General features: G+C 37.5%; 1 protein-coding gene across 2 annotated transcripts in view; it reads right to left on the bottom strand.

Annotated features, from left to right (window-relative positions):
• Positions 1-886: 886 nt before the first annotated feature.
• The window catches only part of RAB6A (RAB6A, member RAS oncogene family), an 84,917-nt gene continuing 71,416 nt past the window's right edge, over positions 887-14,387 (bottom strand). For both annotated transcript variants that reach the window (XM_059410373.1, XM_059410383.1), the window contains exons 7-8: positions 4,345-4,411; positions 887-2,956 (exon numbers count right to left, since the gene is read on the bottom strand). In XM_059410373.1, the coding sequence (XP_059266356.1) occupies positions 2,892-2,956; positions 4,345-4,411 (132 nt within the window). In that variant the 3' untranslated portion in view covers positions 887-2,891. The remainder of the gene's footprint in view (positions 2,957-4,344; positions 4,412-14,387) is intronic.

Genomic DNA, 14,387 nt, shown 5'->3' on the forward strand with positions numbered 1-14,387 from the left:
GGAGAGAACACGAAGGGTGTGGCCAGATTTGATAAGATTAGTATGAGACTGCCATCTCATAGAATCTAAGAAATATTCATCAAGACCTGGGGAAACTGGCTGGCCAGTACCTATTCTATGGACATCTGTACCAGTAGTCTGGCCTGTGGCCTCCCTTTCTGTAAGGGAAACAGCTATCATTTGTGCCAAGGCAAGAGTTGGCCCTTTTTCTATAAAGGGCCAGACAGTAAATATTTTTGGCTTTTGGGGCAGTAAGTTCTGTCGCAACTACTCAACTCCACCTTTGTACTGAGTTCCAATAAAACTTAATTTAAAACACGTAAAAGGTTGGATTTCATGGGAGGGCAATAGTTTGCTATCCCTGTCCCTATGCCAAGGTGGGTTAGGAGGAGGCAAAAGCAGAACGTAAACCAGGTTTCTTAATATATTTTATTATTGCCTCTACCAGTGGCCCTGTCTTTCAAGTAGTAGCCCGACTCTCTCACTCTGAACAGTTGAAACCCCATGGGTTTCTTCTTATTGTTGTTTTGTTACTTTTCTGGATTTCAAGTTCCCTTTACAGTTCTAAGGAGGAAGTAGGAAACTCATGCTAATTTACTATCTTGGCAGGAATAGAAAACCAAGTCAATAATTGTTTTTGTTTGTGTTTTATTTATATATTTTTGGCAGCAAAATTGTTTATTTAAAAAAAATCTGGACTATGAACACACTTCACTGCTTTAGTTGAAGAACCCCAAGCCAAATAAAAGGACCAATATTAAAAAGCAGCATAACTGGTTACCGTTTTAAAGATACATAAAAAGAGTCATACACTACAGTGTAGGAAGACAATCACTCCCATGTCAGAAATCACAACTTCTTCCAAATAAAGAATATGACCCATCTGCCATATTGAATTGATATTTATTTCAGGACATGCCATGTCAAAATAAAACAAAAGAGTCAACCCTTGCCTTTAACAATAATATTGTATTATATAAAAGCACTTTACAACTCCATCCCATCTTTTAGTATAAGTTACTGGTATGTGGGCTAATGATTATCTGAAAGCATTTCTCTATTCAGACCCATAATCCAAGTGCTCTCTGAATATTACAAGGTGACAATAAGTGGGAACTGGAGAAGGAAGAGGAAAGAGAGGGGAATAAGGTTCTCCCAGTTAAGGGTTTTGTTGCAATGAGGGGATGAAGAAGTATGAATTTTGTTGTCTTTTCATCCTTATACTGTGTTAAGTAATGCTTACAACGTAAATTCAGCAGGATTTTCCTGAGCTGTAACTCAGAAATTTTCTTCCTGCAAACAATGTATTTACAAATGTGTTTATTAACTTACACAGCAATCTCACAATAACTAGTAAAGATTAAAATGGTGCACTCCTAGTATATTTCTTTACAGTGTTTTAAGGGAAATATATATTGCCATGGTAATGAAGCTCTAAACAGACTGGACGAAACATCTAAAAATTGAAAGTAGTTTTAAAAAAAAAAAGGCAAAGAAATAAATATCACCAAAGAAAAAAGATTAACTGTAGCTTAAATATAAAACTAAATCACTGGTTAATTAACCAAACTATACAGACCTAATAAAAAGCAAAACCAGCCTGAAAGACCCAACATTTAAAAAAAAAAAAAAGTTAAAAAATAAGGCATAAATCTGCATAATATTGAGTTTTATTTCCATTCTCTCCTTTCCCTCTTCTATGTATGCTTATCCAGATCTGCCTCTAGGGGCTTATAAGAAAACTGTTTCTATTTTCAATCTGACCTCAAATGTCCTGAGCAAAGTATAGTATTTATTATTTTGTTGAGGATTCTTTTGTTGGTAAACTTTAGATATCATTGTTTTTACTGGTTATTATAGTTCTGATCAAGGTGCCAAGTTTAAATTCTTCCACTGGTGGTTCTTAAAGGAATTTGATTCCTATAGCGCCTTGACTGCATAGCATTTTTTGAAAACAAACAAACAAACAAAAACACCCCAGAGAAATCTATTGCTTACAAAAGTTTTCTTTTCTTCTCCCCCCCCTTTTTTTAAACAAAGAGAATAACTTTATCTCGACAATTTTTAAAATCCTGGGAGAAATAGTTCACTGGAAGAATTCAGTATTAAAAACATGTTCTGAAGTAGTGTTACCCTTCTCTCCCAGAGACTAACATGTGAAAGGGTCATCTGTTTTGGTTTGAAACACATTTTATTTTCACTTGACTTGTTAAGTACTCAGTGTGTTCATTAGGACTCATTTTGAAGATGCAACAGAACCCGTCTTATCCAAGCACTGCCTACTCATGATAGCTGAGTTTTGACCTCAAATAAAGTCTAAGTAATTTATATCACTGCTCAATAATATTTTTGGAAATCTTGGTCCAAGGCTAGAACAAGTGGTATTGCTAAATTTGAAGGATCCAATGGGTTTGGTCTGATTGCTGCTTTGTCATACCTCATTTGTTTTGATAGAGAATAAGAACAGGGAATACAGTAAGGGAGAGGTGAGAAAAGCAGAAAGAGATCAAGTTGGTAGGCAAGTGCTGCTATGAACAACTGCTCCTTAACCAAACCACATACTGTTGAAATTTCCATCATTTTGAAGTACATTATCATTAACATTGAAAAGGAAAAAAAAAGTTGAGAAAATGTATCTAATTTTTAAAGTTATCACTGGAATATGTTGTAATCATTTGGCTTTTTGTAAAATATAAATAATGAAGACACTGAACTTTTTTGTGCTTGTGAAGCTAATAGATCATCTCCACGAGACAGGCAGCAATGATGAATTGCAATACGTTATTACTGAAGGGAAAAGGTTCAAGCCAATATTCACACTGCAGTCAATGAAAGAGTAAGGGGGCCAAAGCAGTGAGCTTCTGGAGAAAAGTTAAAGATGCCACGGGGGATTAGCAGGAGCAGCCTCCTTCACTGACTGGTTGCTCCTGAGGCTTTTCCAGTTTTATGTCAATCACTGAAACAAAAGTTAAGGAACTATAAATGGGAAAGTACAATTCTAACCAGGCTGAACACTGACAACTCTTGCAAGCCCCTTCCATTCCTATTGGCTATAGAGTAGATACAGCCATTATTTCCTATATAGCTAGATCACTGTATGCTCAAATGAAATAAACTTGCCTGTATCTACTAGATGCAACAGGGTCAGAATAAGGTTAAGCCCTATTCATGGGAATCTGTTCTAAGGAACTTACAGGAGCAAGAAACCATGTAAAAGATGATGCTCCTCATGGGATTATCTATAATGAAATCTGAAAACAGTCTACCAAAGAATTCTAGCAAAGGAAGAGAATTTAATAAATGATGGGACTTCAACTCTGTAGAACATATTATCCTATTAAAAGTAATAAAGGCAGGGCGCCTGGGTGGCTCAGTGGGTTAAGCCTCTGCTTTCAGCTTGGGGCATAGTCCCAGGGTCCTAGGATCGAGCCCCGCATCGGGCTCTCTGCTCAGCCGGGAGCCTGCTTCCCCCTCTCTCTACTTGTGATCTCTGTCAAATAAACAAATAAGATCTTTAAAAAAAAAAAAAAAAAGCAATAAAGGCTTAGAAAACAGAAACATTTAGCAGTGGGGAAAGCTGAACACAAAGTGCTATGACTTCTATGGCTTAATAAAAATGTGTATGGAGGGACACCTGGGTGGCTCAGTTGGTTAAGCTGCTGCCTTCGGCTCAGGTCATAATCCCAGGGTCCTGGGATCGAGTCCCACATTGGGCTCCTTGCTCAGTGGGAAGCCTGCTTCTCTCTCTGCCTCTGTCTGCTTGTGTTCTCTCTCTCTCTCTGAAGAATAAATAAATAAATAAAATCTTTTAAAAAATGCATATAGAAAAACACTAAAGGTAAATATAAAACAATTAAAATATTAAAATTAAAAATCCTTTAAAATAACTATTTTAGATGTACTTCACTATGTCCTGGTCTTTCTGAAAACAGAGGCCACAATAAAACTCCAGACTGAATTATTTCCTGCCTATGCCAAGCAGAAAGCTTGAATGTTAGAAAAAGCAAGGGAGGAAAATAAAATATATACTGTAGCAAAAAAGCCCAGAGCCAGCAGGGCTCAAAATTAAAGGCAGAGGGCTAGGATTCTAAGTTTCCTGTTCATTAAAAATCAAGCACGTAAACAAACACACACCTTCTATTGATTAACTGTAGTGAACAGCAGGCTGCAAAGGGTACACCTGAATCAACAGATCATTTTGCCACAGAAAACCTTGGAGTTTCTATGCTCCTAAGCCATTAATTCCCAGCTGTAAAAGGCAATAGCATAATATTCCTTAGCTAACCAAGTGGAGCTCTAAAGACTAGTTAACAATAAAATTATCTGATGAAACAAAAAGGATACTGTCTTCTCTGCTTCTATCCTGTGTGCTTTCCATTCCAGGCAAAGCTGCTGCAACACGTCGGAAGAGCTGTGGAAAAAAGAAATGTGGTAACTGGAAGGGAAAATTTAGCAAATGTTATCAAGTGAAAGTGGATGACCATTGGGATGGTTAAGTTAAAAGAGCTTCTGGGTTATTTCTCACTTAGACCTTAGCATAATGAAAGCATGTAAAAATGTGTATTTATTTTGTAAGTAAGTACTATAGGTTGTATGCCATATACAGAGAGGTATAAAGAAATGATCCTTACTTTCCAACTGGTGAGATCAGACATGAACAAACCGCTAAGAAATTAACAGCAAAAATGTCATTTGAGTCATAAAAACATACTCTTAATAACTCAAAGTAAAGACAGAAGATTGCTCATTTAGGAAAACTGTAAGTGGCATTCCTATCTTTTATAAACAGTTTCTAAAGTCAGTGAGTATAGAGTAAAAAAGTCAGTCTAGTCAAAATTACCATGAATAGGGAAAGCATTATGTTGGAGACCAACACACCATCTCTCAAATCCAACACAGATGGCCTTTCCTCCATCAACAGAAAAAGTACCAGTGGAAGTGACTGGCTTGTGTCTGAGGTATGATTTATGAAAAATATCTTCAAAAGGAGAATTACACTCAAGCCTGACAAGACGGTCATAGCATGTGGCAACAGAAACCGAAGGAACAAGACTCAAACCCCCTATTATGTGTCCAACACTAGGTGTATACTCACTGGGTAAATGGCAGGTGAAACTGGCTGATTATTTCAATCATTTCTCTTTTTGGCATGCAGTATAAAATTCTTGAAAGTTAAATGCATGTGTGATGTAACTCCCTTGTACTAAATACCTGCTTGTTTGAGTCATTGTCTCAGGTTCTCTAGGGACAGAGAATTGAATAAAATGTAGCTTTATAATTCAAGGGAGCTCACAGTCTGGTAAGGGAGACAGATGCAAACAATTTGTTATGTTACAGTGTGGTAAGTGCCATAAACCAAAGAAATACAAAATTATATAAGAACACAGATATAAGAAGGCCCTTCTTAGGACACTGGAAAATATTCTTTAGGTGGTGACATTTCAGTTGGGATTTAAAGGCAGTTTAAAAATTTCACTTGGTGCGCACCTACGTGGGTCAGCTGTTAAGCGTAGGCCTTTGACTCAGGTTTTGATCCCAGGGTCCTGGGACTGAGCCCCACATCGGGCTCCCTGCTCAATGGAGTGCCTGCTTCTCCCTCTCCTTACTTGTGCGCTCTCTCTCTCTCTCTGTCAAATAAATAAGTAAAATCTCTAAAAACAAAATTTCACGTGGCTAAAAAATATACTATGCAAAAAGTTCTTGGAACTTGAATGCTTCATATATGTTGCTGAGTTAAAAATGAGAAGGAATAGAAACAACAGAGGATCAGAGATGAAAGACTAGAACTCTACATAATCTGTTCAGGGAAAGGAATATAGAACAGGAGCAAATGTTTATCTGTAGGAATTGCCTGGTAGGGCAGGATTAGGGAAGATTTGAGAAAAAGTGTTACTGTTTTGGTTCTATAAGGGTTAGTGGCATTTTAGAGGTGTGTCAAAGTTAGTCACTAACCTCAATATTCTTTTCCCTGTCCTTGAAACTACTAAAATCAGAAATGTGTTGACTATACATTATGGTTAGATGGCTAAGTGTTAAAATTACTGGGGCCAAGGGGCGCCTGGGTGGCTCAGTGGGTTAAAGCCTCTGCCTTTGGCTCGGATCATGATCTCAGGGTCCTGGGATCGAGCCCCGCATCAGGCTCTCTGCTCGGCAGAGAGTCTGCTTCCCTTCTTCTCTCTCTGCCTGCCTCTCTGCCTACTTGTGATCTCTGCCTGTCAAATAAATAAATAAAATCTTTAAAAAAAAATTAAAAAAAAATCACTGAGGCCAAGACTAAGTATCATTATTATAGAGTCAATTTCTGGGATGCACAGTGCCCTTGTATCCCATCCCAAATGTATGCCACATTTGTCACTGCTAGACAATCAAATGCCCAAAGCATGGTCAGAGAAAAGCACAAGGTATATTCAAGAATGTTTAGGTAGTCCAGACTGGCTAGAGCACAGAATATGTAATAGGATTATAAAGAACAGGACATCCTAAAATGAGCCAAGTAAAAACTTTACAAAAAGCAAAGTTCTATCCTTACAGAAATGTATGTAAGACAGGAAGGAAAAGACTCTAGGGGATTAAGATGTTTTAAATAATCATTAGAGGAAAATCCATTTATTAAAAGCCAATGATACGCTAAGAGAGGCTTCTGCTTCATTAAGAATCACATATGACTAAGACAGGGCCTCCCTTGATCATCCTATCTATATGTAATCTTATTCTTTTCTTCAACAAATATACGTCCTTGTGACAGCACTGATTTTACATTTCAATAATTTCTATGGATCTTACGGTCTCTGCAGTATTGGCTGGGCATTTATCATGTATTACCTACCCTTTGCTAAGTAATTTTCATGAGAATGTCACTTTTCTCAACTATATCATAAGCTTTTTAGAAATTAAGAATCAGGGGTGCCTGGGTGGCTCAGTGGGGCCTCTGCCTTCGGCTCAGGTCATGATCCCAGGGTCCTGAGATTGAGCCCCACTCATCGGGTTCTCTGCTCAGTGGGGAGCCTGCTTCCCTTCCCCTCTCTCTCTGTCTCTCTCTGCCTACTTGTAATCTCTGTCAAATAAATAAAATCCTAAAAAAAAAGAGAGAAATTAAGAATCATATTTTACATAACTTTTAAATTCTCCAAAGGAACTATAATGGTCTATAGACTGTAGTTAATTGACACATGTGAATTAAGGTACATGATAAAAGTATAAGATGAAGACCTATGATGAGCCAAGAACTACGGCAGACATAGGATATAATGGTATAGAAAAGTCATTATTCCTACCAATGCTTTAAGTACATATGCTTCTCAGCAGGTGTAACACAATTTACCCGCACATGCATGTGTGCACAACCCAACTGTATATAAGCTTTCATTGATCTGTTAGTACTGATCATCAGCTATCACTAATCTTCTTTCAAACAAATCTTTTTCTTCTGATAAGCACTGATAATTTTAGATTAAAGATCAAGAAGTGTTTCTCTTCTTTTCCCATTTGCCAGTACTGTAAAATTAGAGAATATGATAAGAAAGGTGACACCCACATAGTTAATACTTCACTAAATGAATGTGTTAATTCTCAGATGAAAAGTCAAGGGAAGTCTTAACTAATTACCTTTTCATTACCATTTCCTTCAGCAATTTAAACACTATACCACTTTCACAAAAGAAAGCAGTATTACTGCATTTTTAAAAGCAGAAAAATAAGGATTAAAATATTTACCATAGACTATTTTCTTTTGCACTTGATCTTAGCCAAAAGGCCGAGAAGCAACAGGCTATTTTTTAAAAAAGATTTATTTTAGGGGCACCTGGGTGGCTCAGTGGTTTGGGCTGCTGCCTTCGGCTCGGGTCATGATCTCAGGGTCCTGGGATCGAGCCCCGCATCGGGCTCTCTGCTCCTCAGGAAGCCTGCTTCCCTCTCTCTCTCTCTGCCTGCCTCTCTGCCTACTTGTGATCTCTGTCTGTCAAATAAATAAATAAAATCTTTAAAAAAAAAAAAAAGATTTATTTTAGAGAAAGAGAGAATGTGGGAGAGGTAGAAAAAGAAGGAGAGACTCCTCAAGCAGAATCCCTGGTAAGTACAGAGCCCAACATGGGGTTTGACCAAGGGTTAGATACTTAACCAAATGAGCCACCAAGGTGCCTGCATAAGCTATTTTTCTATGAAATATTGAATGTAATGAAAAATGAAAAACATTACTTAAATATCCTATATAACATAAATGATCATGCTAGGTATTATTATTTATTATAGTTCTAGCCCTCATAGTATTTTTTTTTTAAGATTTTATTTATTTCTTTGACAGACAGAGACCACAAGTAGGCAGAGAGGCAGGAAGAGAGAGAGAGGAGGAAGCAGGCTCCCTGCCGAGCAGAAAGCCCAATATGGGGCTAGATTCCAGGACTCTGGGATCATGACCTGAGCCGAAGGCAGAGGCTTTAATCCACTGAGCCACCCAGGCGCCCCCTCATAGTATTTTTATTTAAAAAAAAAAAAACTGTAACAATATTTTTAAAGACATAAACAGGGTTTTAGAGTTAAGTGCTTATACAAGGTTAAAGAGCAGAGGGGTGAAGCACAGAACATTTTTAAATAAGAAAAATTAGCAGTATTGGTCAGGAATAAATTTGTTTTATTTTAAGCAAAATTTTAGGCATTAAGGCCCAATCACCTGAACCACAGTCAGACATTAATGATGCATCATTAATGAAATTTCTCCTAGAATTGTTTAAAAAGTACACAGAATAATAGAGGAAATCCATTTTCAGCTTTTATTATGTGTATTATACTCCAGTGTACATGGTAGTAGGAAGAAGGAATCCAATTAGCAAATTAGCCGAAAGCTAGAAAACATCTCTATATGTGGAAAATACAACTAGATGGTACCTTTAATACAAATAAACACATCTATACAAAAAGACTACCATGTAATTTCCAGTGAAAGCACATGATGATTTTCTCAAATAAAATGAGTACAACGCACAATCATCAGAAGTAATTGTGCTTTGCAAACATAAGGCTGAACAAACACACACAATGCTTACTTTAATAGGCATGTAAGACTGTGATTCCCAATGTTTTTCAAGACAGTGACTGGACTATAAAATATTTCTGGTAAATTTCTAAATACCAGCACCATTTCTGAATTGTGACTGACCTACAACAAATATCTCAGAAGGGGTCTGTGATTATTTCTTCACAGTAATTTCTGTTAATATGTATGACTTACTGACTATATAATTTAAGTAAAAAATCTACTTATTTTGATGACAAATAACATACAGAAAAACCTAACTATGTACATGCTAAATAGCCTCAGTTCTTACATTTATCAGATATTTTAAGTTTTACCTCCCATAAGTTTAATTTTTTTTTTAAAGATTTTATTTATTTTATTTGACAGACAGAGACCACAAGTAGGCAGAGAGGCAGGCAGAGAGAGAGAGAGAGAGAGGAGGAAGCAGGCTCTCTGCTGAGCAGAGAGCCCGATGCGGGACTCGATCCCAGGACCCTGAGATCATGACCTGAGCCGAAGGCAGCGGCTTAACCCATTGAGCCACCCAGGCACCCCATAAGTTTAATTTTTTTAAAGATATATTTATTTATCTGAAAGTGAGAAAGAGAGAAAGAGAGCTCATGCACACAGAGGGGTGGGGCAGAAGGAGAGGGAGAGAGATCTCTAGTACTCCCCAGTGAGCAAGGAGCCAGGCATAGGGCTCAATCCCACAACCCTGAGATCACGACCTAAGCCAAAATTAAGAGTCAGTTTCTTAACCAACTGAGCCATGCAGGCACCCCTACCCCCCATAAGTTTAATATCACCTCCAGTTTGGGTAATTGCAGACTAACTTGTATAGGACTAACACTCTTGAAGATGGCAATTATTAACTCTGGAAAACTAAAAAAAACAATTTTTCAAAGGCAACAAAAAGCAGATACAAATTAGGGAGAATTTAACCCTGGGAAGAAGGGAACCCACATTCATTGGGTGAGAGCTATGTTTATACAGGTGTTCCCAAGAGCCATTCTTAGCCTGTGCAATATGAGGTGGCCAGAAGTCATGTAGAAAACTAGAGTGTTTAAGTTTTGCAGTGTCAGTGGACTGCTAGTGTGGCTGAATTGAGGAAGGAAGTAACTAAGGAGGAAGCCAAGAGGAGGAACCCTAAAATTGTACACATAAATTTCCTGCAAATCTCAGGTGACTCTTGAATGGTACATATGTAGGAGAGACTGCAAGAAGCCCATCTGAAAGCAATAGTTAGAAGGCTGGAAGAAATGAGCAGAGGGTGCCTTGGTGGCTCAGTCGGTTAAGCCACTGCCTTCGGCTCAGGTCATGATCTCAGGGTCCTGGGATCGAGGCTCTCAGGGTCCTGGGATCGAGGCCCACATCGGGCTCTCTGCTCAGCAGGGAGCCTGCTTCCCTCTCTCTCTCTCTGCCTGCCTCTCTGTCTACTTGTGATCTCTCTCTGTCAAATAAATAAATAAAATCTTAAAAAAAAAAAAAAAAAGAAATGAGCAGAGACTGTAGTTACTGTCTGCTCCAGGGATACATTTTAAAACACTTTAGAGTCTGAATCCCACCAAGTCAGAAAAGGTTGATAAATATCTCAGGCTTCCTACAAATCCACCCAAACAAAACATAACATCAAGACTCCACAAATTCAAGGTGAACAGCCAGCAATGTAGCAACCTGCCATAATAAAACTCAGCATTTTGCAGAGAACAATAAAAGAAACCAGAGATTCTATGTATTGTAGACAATGCTGAGCACACAACCAAAAATGACTAGACACACAAAGAAACAGGAAAATTTACCTGGTGGCAAGAGAAAAACAGCCAATAGAAACAGACTCAGAGATGACTCAGATGTTGGATTAGTAGACAACAATTACAAAGCAACTATTATCAATATGTTCAAGAACTTGAAGGTAACAATGCCACAATGATGAGATGAGGTACTCCAACACAGAAATAGAAACTTAAAGAAATAAAGGAAAAATCTAGGATTGAGTACAGTATCTGAAATGATAAATTCACTGGATGGACTTAATAGCAGTTTGGATATGGGAGAAAAGGGCTACTGAACCTGAAGACACATCAGTAATATTATCCAATCTTAAAAAGAGTACAAAAAGGGTAAAAAATAATAGGCAAAGCTTCGGGGACTAGTAGGACAATATCAAGTCATTTAAAGATGTGCCATTGGAATTCCAGAAGAAGAGGGAAAAAGAAAATGAGAAAGGAAAAATACTTTAAGATAACACATTACAGGGGCACCTGGGTGGCTCAGTGGCTTAAATCCTCTGCCTTCGGCTCAGGTCATGATCCCAGGCCCCGCATCAGGCTCTCTGCTCAATGGGGAGCCTGCTTCCCCACCCCCACCCCCTGCCTACCTCTCTGCCTACCTGTTATCTCTGTCTGTCAAATACATAAATAAAATCTTAAAAATAAAATAAAGAAAACATATTACATACAGAGAACATACAAATTAGAGCTCAGTTCTCACTAGAAACAATGGAAGCCAGAAGACAATGAAGTGTTATCTTTACAGTATTGGAAGAAAAATATCTGTCAGCCCCAAATTCAGTAACAAAAACATTCTTCAAAAATTATTCTTCAGGGGCACCTGGGTGGCTCAGTGGGTTAAGCCTCTGCCTTTGGCTCAGTTTGTGATCCGAGTCCTGGGATCAAGCCCTGCGTCGGGAATCTCTGCTCAGCAGGAAGCCCGCTTCCCTTCTTTTCTCTCTGCCTGTCTCTCTACCTACTTGTGATCTCTGTCAAATAAATAAATAAAATCTTTAAAAATAAATAAATAAATAATTTTTCAAATGGTCTTTTGGGCTACATGAAAGCTCGGCAAATTCATCACTAGGAGATGCCAATAAGAAACAATAAAGTTATTTAGGCTAAAGGGAAATAAAATCAGATGAAATGCCTATTTGTGGGCGCCTGAGTGGCTCAGTGGGTTAAGCCGCTGCCTTCAGCTCAGGTCACGATCTCAGGGTCCTGGGATCGAGTCCCACATCGGGCTCTCTGCTCAGCAGGTAGCCTGCTTCCTCCTCTCTCTCTGCCTGCCTCTCTGCCTGCTTGTGATCTCTCTCTGTCAAATAAATAAATAAAATCTTAAAAAAAAAAAAAAAAAAGAAATGCCTATCTGTAAGAAGAAATGAAGAGCACTGGAAATGGTAAATATATGGGTAAACAGAAAAAGCTGTCCTTTCCCTTCTCTTAATTGCTGTTTAAAGCAAAAATTAAACTATCTATTAGAGGATTCACAATGTATGTAAATATAAAGTATGTGACAACAATAACACAAAGCAAAAGTGCACAGGTACAAAGGATGAAATAATATATTAACTCTAGTTTAATCTGTGGAGCAACCACTAAAAAGCTATGAGGTTTAGCTAAAAAGAGGAGTTAAAATAAAATATAAAAATATTTGATTAAACTGGGGCGCCTGGGTGGCTCAGTGGGTTAAGCTACTGCCTTCGGCCCAGGTCATGGTCTCAGGGTCCTGGGATCAAGCCCTGCATTGGGCTCTCTGCTCAGCAAGGATCCTGCTTCACTTTCTCTCTCTCTGCCTACTTGTAATCTCTGTCTGTCAAATAAAATTTTTTAAAAAAAATTTTGATTAAACTTTTATAAATGACAGACAAGCATATACCAAAAAGCAAATGACAGATATGAACCCAACTGAATTAATAATTACATTAAATCTAAAAAAACCCAAATGCTCCAAATAGAAAGCAAAGATTTTTATTTATTTTTTACTTATTTATTTTTTTTAGCAGAGATTTAGACTGGATTTTAAAAAACAGTGAGATCCAACTAAATGCCAATCCAACAGTGACCTTCTTTACAAGGAAAAAAATATACCATGCAAACAATAACCAATAAGAGAACTGGTATGGGTATATTAAGATCAGAAAAAGACTTAGAGACAAGGAGTATTATTAGAAAAAAAAAGAACTTTTCTTAACACTAAAAACAAAACAGAACAAAACACACAAAAACACAATGCATTAGGAAAACAATAATAATCCTAATTACATATGCACTCAATAACAGAATTTCCAAATAGGAAGTAAAGCTGACAGAACTAAATGGCAAAACAGGCAAATACAAATGTTGTTGTAAATTTTAATACCTCCCTTCTCAGTAACTGACAGAACTATAGACAAAAAATTAGTAAGACTATGTAAGTTATGAACAATGCTATTAACTGTCTTGATATAACTGATACTGATAAAATATTATACCTGACAACTATAAAAGAACATTATTTTCCAGTTATGTCTTATATGTCTTACTCACTAAGACAGACCATATGCTAGGCCATAACACAAATCTCAATAAATTATGAATGACTAAAATGTTACATGGTATAGTCTATGACCATAACAGAATTAAATCAGAAGATGTAACAGTAGGAGATCTAGAAATGACCCAATTATTTGGAAATTATTTCTCTGTATCTTCACTGATGTAGTCCTTACATCTACATAAACACTTATCAAAATTCATCTAAATGTAAACTTAAGATGTGTACATTTCACTGTACGTAAATGTTTACCCCAATAGTTCAATGAAACTCAAGTGGCAGGAGTATCCACATCTAAATTGCAGTGAAAATACAGAAGTATAATACCTCATGTAACCTAGATTCTCTAAGCTTGTTCCATGTCTTGGAAAATTTTTTTTTTTAATTTTTAAAGATTTTATTTATTATTTGTCAGAGAGAGAGAGAGAGAGCACTCACAAGCAGGCAGAGGCAGAGAGAGAAGCAGGCTCCCCACCAAGCAAGGAGCCTGATGAGGGACTCAATCCCAGGACTCTGGGATCACAACCTGAGCTGAAGGCAGCGGCTTAACCCACTGAGCCATCTAGGCGTCACATGTCTTGGAAAATTCTTAAGACTGAGTCAACCTCATTAAACAGATTTTTTTCTTACAGCATAACATGGCAGTTCTAAGTATCTGCTCAAAAAATACAGCATATTATTCTTCCATTCAATAAACATTAATGAGTTCAGTATGATAGGAGGCAAAAGTGACAAAAAAACTTTTATATTAAAAGAAAGAAGGCGGGTGCCTGGGTGGCTCAGTGGGTTAAGCCGCTGTCTTTGGCTCAGGTCATGATCCCAGGGTCCTGGGATGGAGTCCTGCATCAGGCTCTCTGCTCAGCAGGGAGCCTGCTTCCTCCTCTCTATCTCTGCCTGCCTCTCTGCCTACTTGTGATCTCTGTCTGTCAAATAAATAAATAAAATCTTTAAAAAAATAAAAAAAATAAAAATAAAAAAGAAAGAAGTGGTGCTACTTCAATAATTAGGAAAGGCATTTGATCTACACTTGATTATGTCTGAACCAAGTTTTTAATTATAAATAACAGAGAAG

Source organism: Mustela nigripes, chromosome 1 (genome assembly GCF_022355385.1).
Source record: "Mustela nigripes isolate SB6536 chromosome 1, MUSNIG.SB6536, whole genome shotgun sequence".
Lineage (NCBI taxonomy): Eukaryota > Metazoa > Chordata > Mammalia > Carnivora > Mustelidae > Mustela > Mustela nigripes.